Source organism: Piliocolobus tephrosceles, chromosome 1, assembly GCF_002776525.5.
Source record: "Piliocolobus tephrosceles isolate RC106 chromosome 1, ASM277652v3, whole genome shotgun sequence".
NCBI lineage: Eukaryota > Metazoa > Chordata > Mammalia > Primates > Cercopithecidae > Piliocolobus > Piliocolobus tephrosceles.
The window spans coordinates 136,977,426-136,989,701 of NC_045434.1; the positions used below are offsets into that span (position 1 = coordinate 136,977,426).

Consider the following 12,276-nt stretch of genomic DNA (forward strand, 5'->3'; position numbering starts at 1 on the left):
GCAGGGCCCTGCTCCCCTTGATACCTGCAGGTGAATCCTTCCTTGCATCTTCCTAGTTCTGGTGGTTTGCTGGCAACCTTTGACAGCCCTTTCTTTGCCTGTAGATGCATGACTCCAATACTGAATCTTCACATGGCATTTTCCCTATGTTTCTTCATATCATCTGCTCTCTCTGTGTGTCTTTTGTCTGTGTCCCCCATTTTATAAGGACATGTCATATTGGAGTTGGGCCCACCCTAATGACCTCGGTTAACTTGATTACCTCTGCAAAGACTCTTTCCAAATAAGGTCATATTCTGAGGCACTAAGGAGTTCAGACTCCAACATGGTTTTTTTTGGTCAGGGGTGGGGGCCACAATCCAACATATTACTGTACCCAAATCCCATGAATTACGAAGTTTTCCGCTCTGGCTGCTTGGAACAAGAGTGATTGCCCGCACTATGAAAACTCCTAAAATTGTTCTTTCTAATCTGTTTGGCTGGTTCTTTCTCTAGCACTGGGGAGTTGCCCCACCTGCGTGTGCTGATTAGTACTCAGATGAACACTTGGGACTCCTTGCTGATTTCCAGAGTCTGTCTCTAGGCAGCCCTCTACTCTCAAGCGCTCTGTCCTGCAAGGTCTAGCAGCTTTAGCCTCCTTGAATTTCTAACTCCCCTTCAACTGTCGAGCTTTACCTGAGTTTTCGTTTCCTTACTGCGATCTGGAAAGTCTCTCCAGGTAGTAAGCTGTGGTTGTTGTGGGCACACTTCATTTGGTTCCCATCTCTCAGGGATCCTTGTCCTTTGCCTGATGTCCAATGTCTTGGAAATAGTTTTGTCAGATATTTTGTCTGGCATTTTCTTTTTTTTCTTTTTTTTTTTTTGAGACGGAGTCTCACTCTGTCCCCCAGGCTGGAGTGCAGTGGCGTTATCTCGGCTCACTGCAAGCTCCGCCTCCTGGGTTCACACCATTCTGCCTCAGCCTCCCAAGTAGCTGGGACTATAGGCGCCCACCACCGCGCCCGGCTAATATTTTTTTGTATTTTTAGTAGAGACGGGGTTTCACCATGGTCTCGATCTCCTGACCTTGTGATCCGCCCACCTCGGCCTCCCAAAGTGCTGGGATTACAGGCGTGAGCCACTGCGCCTGGCCTTGTCTGGCATTTTCAGTTGTTGCAGGCAGGAGGGTAAATCTAGTCCCTATTGCTCCATCTTGCCTAGAAACACTGGTCTGCCTTTCTACTCTGTATGTGGGTTACTGATTGCAACGAGAAAAAAAAAATCGATATTGTTTGGTACCAGTATTAATCCATGTACTTCAAAGTCATTAGAAGGCTCTGAATGGTGCCTAATAATAATTGTATGTTTTCTTATCAGCTCTCTATCTCATTCTCTGGAGTGTCTATTTAATATCGTCTCACTCCTCTCAAACCTCATTTCACCCATGTCACTCTTAGCAGACGACCTTGCCTCCTAACTTCACAGAGAAAACAGAAGCCATCAGATGGGAACTTGCTCTACTTCTTGTGACCCAGCCTATCAATGTGCCTTCTTTGGCATACATTCTTTCCACTTCCTTTCTGTAACAATAGAGAAATGACCTTCCTTACATCTTGGACAAATTCTAATTCCTTCATGTGTTCTCAGAAGTTTCTTTCTTCTTAGGGACTTTCCTCAATCGATTATATTTCCTCTCTCCTGAACCTTGAGAACCTTTTTATTATCTCCTTTACATTAGCATTGAAATGTTTAAGTGTCTCCTGTCTTTAAAGAAAAATCTCCACTTTGATCTTGTTTCTCCCCTGCCCTCCCCTCTCTATGGTTATCAGCTTTTCTCAAAGCCAGATTTCTTGAACAGGTTGTGTGCATTTCTTTGTCTATTTCCTTAATGCCCATTTACTTCCTAACCAACTGCAACCTGACTTCAGTGTCCTTTATTTTCCTGAAACTGTGCTTGCCAAGGTTGCTGACTTCCTTTTCTGGTGGACATTTTTGGGTTCTTAAATTGTCTCTGGATCATTATTTTCTATGCCTGGTTATAAACCCCATTGCCTAAACATAAGAGGAATTTGTTAAAAATACAGGGACGGGAGCTCTGACCTCTGTGGATTATGATTTAGTAGGGCTGGCATGAGGCTCCAGAATCTAATGTTTTTAAAAAGCCTCAGTGTGCAGCCAATTTTGAAAAACACTGTTCTCTGCAATATTTAACAGTATTCTTATCTAACCTAACTGTTGTTTGGGTATCATTAGATATCATAGACTCTTGAAACATTTTTCCTCGACTTCCTTGGCATCACTTTTGCCACTCTCCTCTCGCCCCATCCCCACCTCCTCTCATCATACATACATCTTTTGCCATTCTTCCTTAGTCACTGGAAGATCCTCTTTCCTGATTACCCCTGGAAAGTTGATGTTCTTCAGGTTATTTTCTAAGCCTTCTCTTAATCACTCTGTATGCCTCCCTGATAATCATTCCCAAAATCCAGTTATCTTTAAGTTGATCATTCTTAAATCTGTGTCTAAAGTCATCTCTTTCATCTCCAATTTTTATATCCAGCAGCCTTGAATGTCCCATAGACAGCTTAAGCTCCATATGTTCAAAATGAAACTCTTCTCTTTATCCCCTAAAACATGATTTTTCTCCTGTGTTCTCTATTTGAAGTAATGTCGCTAGTATCCACCTAGATGCTCAAGTTCCAAGCCTAGGAAAGAAACATTCTTATTCCTCCTTTTTCTTCAGAATTGCAAATGCATTTTTTACTTACCAGTCCTGTTTTAATAATGTATCCTACAGACATACCTGCATATATACAGAGTGATTATGTGCAAGGTTATTAATTGTAGCATGTTTTGGAAAAACAAAGGATAAGAAACAATTCTAGTATCCATCTGTAAGAGACTGAATAGATAAGACTATGGGACATCCTTACATTGAACTATGGTAATGTGACTATAAAAATGATTAAGGAAGCTCTCTATGGCCTGAAAAGATCTCAAGGATATGATGTTAAATGAAAAAGCAAGAAACAAAATAGCATATACAGGTTTCTTATTTTTAATTTCTTTGGGTTTTGGAATATTTGCATTATACTTACCAGTTTAGCATCCCTAATCCAAAAATCAAAAATCCAGAATGCTCTAATGAACATTCCTTTGAGCATCATGTTGGCATTTTAAAAGTTTTGGATTTGAGGGCATTTTGGATTTTTAAACTAAGGATACTCAACCCTCAATGAGGGAGACAAATCATATTTATATTTGCATAAACATTAGAAGGATGCATAAGAAACTAATGAATCATGTTACTATTAAATATTTAAAACCTGGGGCCAGGCACAGTGGCTCATGCCAAGTACTCTGGGAGAATAAGGTGGGAAGATCACTTGAGGCCAGCAATTCAAGACTAACCTGGGAAGTATAGTGAGACCCTGATCTACAAAAAATAAGAAAATTAGCCAGGTGTGGTGGCAACTACCTGTAGTCCTAGCTACTTAAAAGGCTGAGGTGGGAAGATTGCTTGAGCCTAGGAGTTTGAGGTTACCAGTGTACTCCAGCCTGGGTGATTGAGTGAGACCCTGTAACAATTAAAAAAAAAAAAAAATCACATGTGAAGCTTCCTATGGAATCATGTTTAAGTTCAAACTAAGCTAGGCTGAGAGCATGTTCTGAATCAATATTGTATATATTTAGGTTTTTGGTGTTAGGAAGATCTCCTGTTTTCCCTTGTGGTCACATGCCAGCCTTTAGTTAGTATCTTACGTACCTTGCTTATATATAACAACCACTATTCTTTCCAGTTTCCTCTACTGTAAGTAATATCTCTTAGTTCGAAACTACATGTGGAATGTTTGCAGTTGACTTTCCTCATTTCCATTATACTGACAAGTCTGATGTTTTCTGTTCTTAGCTTTTGGTTTTATTTGTTTGGTTTTAGGAATGATTTTTTCTTCCATATGATAGTGTAGCATTAGAGATTATCCGGCTATCCAGTGTATCTGTTTAAGACACTCCTCCACTGTTAAAGAGGAAATGTATTTATTTTCAAGGGTTTTGGACAATTGGTACTCTTTTATTATCAATTTAAAGTCTAGAAACTCAAAATTTGCATAATTGGAATAATTTATAATTAACATAAATATGCCTTGCTTGCTTAATTTCTGTTTCACATGCATTTAGAGAAGCTTTTTATAGGGGGCAGAATCAATAAGGGTATATGTATCAAGAATAGCTTACCTTATGATTAACAAACCTAACATGTATGGTAACTGAAAATTATGTCTGTACATTTTTAGCATGCTTTCAAAACAAGTCAATTACCAAGGCAACTTAAAAGAATATAAAATGCTAGTATTTTATTATAATTCTTTTTATGTTATTGCTTTTATTGTTTTCAAAATATTGAAAGTTGGCTATAATACTTAAATTTAAAAAATTGACCATAGTTCTTTATTTCACTCTGCAGTCCAATCACCAACTGTCTGCGGTTTGTTTGTTTTCTAAAGGTGTTCTTAAGGATTATTTAAGAGAACTCCCTTCTCCTCTGATAACAAAGCAACTTTATGAGGCTGTATTAGGTGCAATGGCAAAAAGTCCTTTGAAAATGTCATCAAATGGTTGTGAGAATGACCCAAGTGACTCTAAGTACACTGTTGACCTGCTGGATTGTCTGCCTGAGATTGAGAAGGTAAGCATTACAGGTATACATTTTTCCTGAAAGCCAGTTAATGAATGTTAATATCTAAAATTAACATGTTAATTTAATGAATGTTAAATATCTAACATTTAATGAATGTTAAATATCTAAAATTATCTGTAGCTCTGGAGCTAGGTATATATAGCTCCAGAGCTACAGATAATTTTAGATATTTAACATTTGTGGCACTCATGTATTTAAAAGCTCTGCCGTTACTGCCTTTAAACAGCCTAAGTCCGTAAAAGCTCTTAAACAGAATAAATCTAGAAAACAATTTTATCTTTTCTGTATGTGATTTTAGCCTAAGCATGAATAAATACTAAAGTTTTTTGTTAGTTAAAACTTAATTTTTTTGTTAAAATATTATTACAATATTTGTTCATTATAGTAATATCGAAAAGATACAGAAAAGAAGAATGTAAAATTGCAATCATCAATATCCAGAGGCAGCTGTAATTAACATTTTGGTGTGTCTCCTGTTAGTATTTTTTTAGATATGATAACTGTTTTGGTGTACATGGCCTAACTTTAAGACAAACAACACCCCCTACTTTATTTTTTTCCTCCTTATCCTTTCCATGTGCCCCCTCTCCAAAATCTTCAGACCAGCATCCTCAGATATGCCTGTAGGAGAGAGAGAGAAGGATAGGTAGGTCTTCAGAACCAGCCTTAGCCTAACTTTATCTGTTGTTCCTTAGAATATAAGAGAAAATAGGAGAAAGATATGACCGGGCTTGTCTAGATGAGGCCAAATTTGCCTACTTTTTTTTTTTTTTTTTTTTTTAATCATGTTGGGGCAGAAAGAGCAAGAATTAGTGGGTAGAAACTGTAAGTCCAGTAACTTTATTTGCAAGTTTACTGTGGTCACCTGAATGTCCTATGCTCTGTCCAGTTGAATTAACAATCACTCCTCCTTTGGATTAGGGGAAGGGAACAGCTAGAGTGCAGAAGCAGAAGGGTGGGGTGAAGTTTAAGGGGGTGGGTGGAAAAAGTAGAGATAGATACTGGTTTCCCAACACTAGGTAAAAAAAAAAAAGATTTTTTTTGAAGATGGAGTCTCACTCTGTCACCCAGGCTGGAGTGCAGTGGTGTGATCTTGGCTCACTGCAACCTCCACCTTTACAGGTTCAAGCGATTCTCCTACCTCAGCCTCCTGAGTAGCTGGGACTACAGGTGGGCACCACCATGCCCGACTTATTTTTGTATTTTTAGTAGAGACGGGGTTTCACCATATTGGCCAGGCTGGTCTCGAACTCCTGACCTCAGGTGATCTGCCCGCTTGGCTTCTCAAAATGCTGGGATTACAGGCATGAGCCACCATGCCCAGCACTAGGTAAAATTGTAAGTGCCACTTCTAAGTGAAGAAATGAGTGTTAGAGAATTTAAATCACTTGCCGAAAGTTACATAGCTTTTGTGAATATTATAGTCTATCACATGAATTCAAATCTTTCTGACCCTAAGGCCCATGCTATTACCATCCTTTCTGAAAAGACTAAGTAAGCCTGGGCTGTATGGTGAAACCTTGTCTCTACAAAAATTACAAAAATTAGCCGGGCACAGTGGCACGTGCCTATGGTCCCAGCTACTTGGGAGGCTGAGGTGGAAGGATGGCTTGAGCTCAGGGAGGGCTACAGTGAGCCGAGATCATGCCACTACACTCCAGCCTGGGCGATAGAGCCAGACCTTGTCTCAATCAATCAGTCAATCAGTCAATAACTGTGTGATATACTATTGAGTGGATTTGACAACATACTTTATCAGCATTCTCTTTTATACATTTAAATTTTGAGTGATTTGTAAATATTTGTACACAGATTTATTTTTAGTTTAGAATTATTTAGAATAGAATCTCAAAAGTGGAATTGCTTATTTAAGTAATATGAATATTTTAAGGCTCTTATATGTTTTCATACTAATTTTCTTTCTCCGTCTTTTTTTTTGTTTGTTTGTTTCTGTTTCTTTGTTTTTGAGACAGGGTCTCACTTTGTCTCTCAGGCTGGAGTGTGATGATGCAAACGTAGCTCACTGCAGCCTCAACCTTCCCTGCTCATGTGATCCTCTTACCTCAGGCCCCCAAGTAGCTGGGACTACGGGCGTGTGCTGTCACCCTCAACTAATTTTTTTTTTAATGTTTTGTAGAGACTGGGTTTCATCATGTTGCCCAGGCTAGTCTCGAACTCTTGAGCTCAAGCAATCCACCTGCCTTGACCTCCCAAAGTGCTGGGATTATAGGCATGAGCCACCACGCCTAGCCAGACTAATTTTCAAAAGGAATATGACAATTACATTTTTTGGTCCATCTTATTTAGTAGACAAAAAAAATTTGCATTCCTTTGCTTGCTACTGAGATTGAACGTATATTTAACCAGGTATAGTGTGTTGTTTGTGTCTGTCTGTGTGTATGATCACAATTATTGCTGGAAATACCCTTAAGAGGCCAATGTATATGGAGTTGTGTTAGGAAATAATTATGAATTAAAAAAAGAAATATTCATATATTTAACTTGTTTTGATTTAAAATGCCATATTCTTCTCTAGCTTTCATTCTCTCTTCATTCCTTCCCTTCACAGCCAAACATTGAAAGGCTGTTTATTCCGGCTGTTATTGCTTCTTCACCACTCATTTTACTACTCAGCACATTGTAATATGGCTTCCTACCTCATCTCTCTGGACTTGTTCTTGCCACAGCTACTAAATGACCTTCTGACCAGCAAATCCATTTGTCACTTTTGGCTCCAGAAATAATGTTATTTTGATTTTTCTTTAAATAAGATTTTTTACCAGCTTAGACAACAAAGTAAGACCCTGTCTCTACAAAAAAAAAAAAAAAAAGGTTTTTTTTGAGACGGAGTGTCGCTCTGTCACCCAGGCTGCAGTGCAGTGCAGTGGCATAATCTTGGCTCACTGAAACTTCTGCCTCCTGGAACAAGCGATCCTCCTGCCTCAGCTTCCTGAGTAGCTGGGATTACAGGCATGTGCCACCACACCCAGCTATTTTTTTTGTATTTTCAGTGGAGTTGGGGTTTCATCTTGTTGACCAGGCTGGTCTCGAACTTCTGACCTCAGATGATTCACCCCGCCTCGGCCTTCCAAAGTGCTGGGATTACAGGCGTGAGCCACATGCCTGGCCTACAAAAATTTTTTAAAAATTAGTGGGTATGGTGTAGCATGCCTGTAGCCTGAGCTACTTGGGAGGCTGAGGTGGGAAGATTGCTTGAGCTGGGAAGGTCGGTGCTGCAGTGAGCTGTGATCATGCCACTGTACTCCAGCCTGGGCAACAGAGTGAGACCCCGTCTCAAAAAAAAAAAAAAAATTAAAGTTTTTAATTGGCATCAATGTCTTCAATACAATTTTGAAGAAAAAATTACTTATTTTGTTAAATGATTGATCATATGCCACTACATCAAAAAACATCATTTATTTCCATAATTGTTGAAACATAAATAACCATTCTATCTTTGAGGCAACTACCCTTACTAGTTTCTTTAAGGATTAAAAAATATTTTCAGCAATTTTTTTCTTTCATTTCTAACTGTACTATTCTTCTTCTTAAGGTTTATTTACTTATTTTATATATATATTATATATTTTATATATATTATATATATTTTTTATATATTATATATTTTATATATTATATATTTTATATATTATATATATTTTATATCTATATTATATATTTTATATATATTATATATTTTATATCTATATTATATATTATATATTATATATATTTTATATCTATATTATATCTATATTATATATATTATATATTATATATTTTATATATTTTATATATATATAATATATATATTAGTTAAGAAGCGTATTGGCCTTTTAAAAATGTGTTTCATAATCCAAATCATTACAGAACCTGGCCATGTTCTGGAATGGTGAGCTTCCTAGATTTAAGCATGATAGTGATTACAAGTTACAACTACAGGACTTACCTGTACTTAAAAATGAACATTCTTACCCTAATCCCCTTTTCATCAGAGCCTTTGCTATTGCCATGTTAGAAGAGAAAGAGTTACTGGATGCATTTTCCCAGGGATTCCAGCTGAAATCTGGAGTGCATTCATAACTATTTTATAAAGAATGTATATTTTAACCATTTAGTGGATTAAATTGTGTTGTTGGAACATAATTTTTTTTTTTTTTTTTGACAGAGTCTCATTCAGCCACCCAGGCTGGAGTGCAAGGGTGTAGTCTTGGCTCACTGCAACCACCATCTCCCGGGTTCAAGTGATTCTCCCATCTCAGCCTCCCGAGTAGCTGGGATCATAGGCAACCACCATCATGCCCGGCTAATTTTTGTATTTTCGTAGAGATGGGGTTTCACCATGTTGGCCAGGCTGGTCTTGAACTCCTGACCTCAGGTGATCCTCCTGCCTCGGCCCACCAAAGTGCTGGGATTACAGGCATGAGCCACTGCACCCGGCTGGAATATAATTTAGGCCTCATATAATGTTTCTATTAGAAACTGTGTTCTAGGTTCCAAACATCCAATTTATAAGCAAATCTTTGAAAAAAATCTTCTTAAAAGTGACAAGATGCTCATCTGTATTTTCTGCTATAAATTGTGTCCTTGAATTTGCCCCTTTAGGACTGTATTAATTGAAATTTAATTTAATTTAGGCAACCCTAAAGATGTTGTTGGATCATTTGAAATTGGTGGCTTCCTATCATGAAGTGAATAAGATGACGTGCCAGAATTTGGCTGTGTGCTTTGGACCAGTTTTACTAAGTCAGAGGCAAGAGCCTTCATCGCATAACAACAGAGTCTTTACTGATTCAGAAGAACTCGCAAGTGCTTTGGATTTTAAAAAACACATTGAAGTTCTTCATTACTTACTCCAACTCTGGCCAGGTAAATGATTCTATGGAAATATTTTTCATTTTCAATGATAGGGTATTTGAATTAACTAATCATTAAATATGCTCATATATGATTGAAGAAACTCTTCTAGATTTTGCTTTTTCAAAATGTGATTTGATACCTGCCCTTTAGATATTTTTTCATTTAAATGTTTTCTGCCTTTGCTGATGACATTGTAGGCATGTAGATTAATGTGTACATTTTAGATTTGGTCAGATCTAGATTTAAATCCTGGTTGTGCCACTTATTAGCAATATGACCTTGGGCTGGTTTCTTAACATCTCAGAGCCTTGTATCATCTTTTGTCATATGGATTTAATAATATGTTTATAGATTTTATATTAGGAATTTTAAAAATTGTGTGTGTAACGTGCTCAGCATAGCTCTTGACACATAATAGAGACTCAATAAACACTAATTAATTTACTCTTCTCATTTTTAGTTCAACTGGTATAAAGCAGAATTCATTTTTCTCCTTAAATCAGTTCTTTACGTCTTTAACTGCATTCATGGTCGTTAGTCAAATTATCTCAGCTTGAATTGGGAATTATCTTTGACCTTTCCATCTTATCCAATCCTTATTCCAATCAATAACTAAAGACTGATAGTTGTTTTCCTAATTATCTCTGATATAGTTTCATAGCTAAAAGAAATATGTATTTAATTAGACATTCTATAAAGGACCCTGCATTTATATTCCAAAATTTTCTTAGCTTTTAGTAACCCCTGCTACTCTTGCCCCACACTGCATGGGACCAAGTGTAAAGTACTTTGGTGCTTGGTGTAGAGCACACTAGTAACCATGCCTGGCCCTGGGGTCAGGCTTGGGTTCAGATCTGGGTGGTGACACTTACCGGCAGGGTGGGCTATGGCAAAAACTTTAACCTCTTCAACTCCCATTTTGCTTCTCTCTAAATAATGCCTGCCTCAGGGTTGTTGTAAAGTTTGAGATAAAGCATCTAAGGCAATGAGCAAAATGTTTAGCACAAAGTGAGCACTCAGTCAGTGTCTTCGGTTACTCTTTTGTTGTATTTATATAGACAGAAAGATTAAAGTACAAGGGAATGCTTGATTTCATCATTTAAAGTGAATTAAAAATTAAGTTAATAAAAATTTTCCAGCATTTTGGGAGGCCAAAGCAGGTGGATCACAAGGTCAGGAGTTTGAGACCAGCCTGGCCAACATAGTGAAACCCTGCCTCCACTAAAAATACAAAAAAATTAGCTGGGCATGGTGGTGGGCACCTGTAGTCCCAGCTACTTGGGAGGCTGAGGCAAGAGAATTGCTTGAACCGGGGAGGCAGAGGTTGCAGTGAGCCGAGATCACAACACTGCACTCCAACCTGGGCGACAGACAGAGTGAGACTCTGTCTCAAAAAAAAAAAAAAAAAAGTCAAAATTTGGAAAGTTAAAGCTTTTACTTTCTTTTAAATGCAGGCTTAAAAATTATTCTAATTTATGTTTTAACTGAATTAGAATGTTATTTTAACTATTTTAAAACGCTGAATCAAGATTATCTGGGTAATTGAACTGAATTTGATGCCCAAAGTAAGGGATCTTTCAGAGTGTCAACTGTGTCTCCTTTTTCTAGAACAGCTTTAATTCTAATAAACACCAAGAATTTGGGAGAAAGCCATCTTGTCATTACCACAAATGAAAACTTGCTTTCCTGGAGATACCATTAAGTTTACTGTCAGTGTCTGAGTTCATTATTATTATTAATTATTCTGTGCTAGAGTTTAAGGTCATTATATTATTTTATAATAGTAGCCACCTTAGTTTTGGGTTTGGGAGAAAAGAACTTAATGTATATCTTGTGTTATAGAAAAAGCACGTTCGGATTTCAAATTCACTGTATTCTAAAGACAACCTTAAACAGCTGCTCCTACTGTACAGCACCTTATTCCAAAGATTTGTGTTGTTGGTTTTAAAAATAACTGCTCCTTTTTCTATAGCCTGTTATTTTTCTTTAGTTGTAGTTCCTCAGACAAAGAACAGGGCAGAAAGATGAGAAGAAACAAAAGTTTTACCCTGTCAATCACCTGCTGTTGAATTCAAGAAAAGGCAGAAGTCAAGTAGATGAGGTGCACTTACTGGGCCTGAGAAAGTTGATGGTGACATAGAGAATGTGGCAAAGACTAGTAGGCCATAGCATATTAACTCAGTGAATGTCTATCCTATCTCCATGCATTCAATAGAAGGTTTTAGCTTTCCTTGCTATGCATATCTTATTTTTCCATTTGGAAATTCTCCAACTCCAGAGTTAAAAAGAGTTACCCCCTTCCTTTTTATTTTCTAAACTTTTTGTTTTGTTTCATGTTATTTTTTGTTTATTAATTTTGGGAAGAAGATAATTTGCTTTGAGATTTATATTTGAAAAGTCCTATCTTCAAAGTAGTTAGAACTTTAGCATATCAGCATTAGAAGGTAAAAATCATCCTGCCAATAGTCTTTTAGATTGTCTTCTACTGAACTCTCAGGTTCTCTGGAAGCAGCTTAGAAGCCAGATCAGCAAGGGGTGGGGGAACAAAATGGAAACACACTTCCCCGTTGACCAGAACAGCCTTTTTTAAATCTATTTTATGTATTGAGTTTTCACTAAAATGTTTCTTTTAGATATTCATTTTCTGTTTTAAGAATACTGAAAATTACTGCTGGTTCCCCTATCACTTTAAAGATGGAGAAATCAATTTAGAGAGAGTATAATTCCTAGATCCTTGC

General features: G+C 37.3%; 1 protein-coding gene across 1 annotated transcript in view; it reads left to right on the forward strand.

The window, feature by feature from the left end:
- The window catches only part of SYDE2 (synapse defective Rho GTPase homolog 2), a 41,718-nt gene that overhangs the window by 24,507 nt on the left and 4,935 nt on the right, over positions 1–12,276 (forward strand). The window contains exons 5-6 of the mRNA XM_023207340.3: positions 4,485–4,666; positions 9,316–9,547. Coding sequence (XP_023063108.2) covers positions 4,485–4,666; positions 9,316–9,547 — 414 coding nt within the window. The remainder of the gene's footprint in view (positions 1–4,484; positions 4,667–9,315; positions 9,548–12,276) is intronic.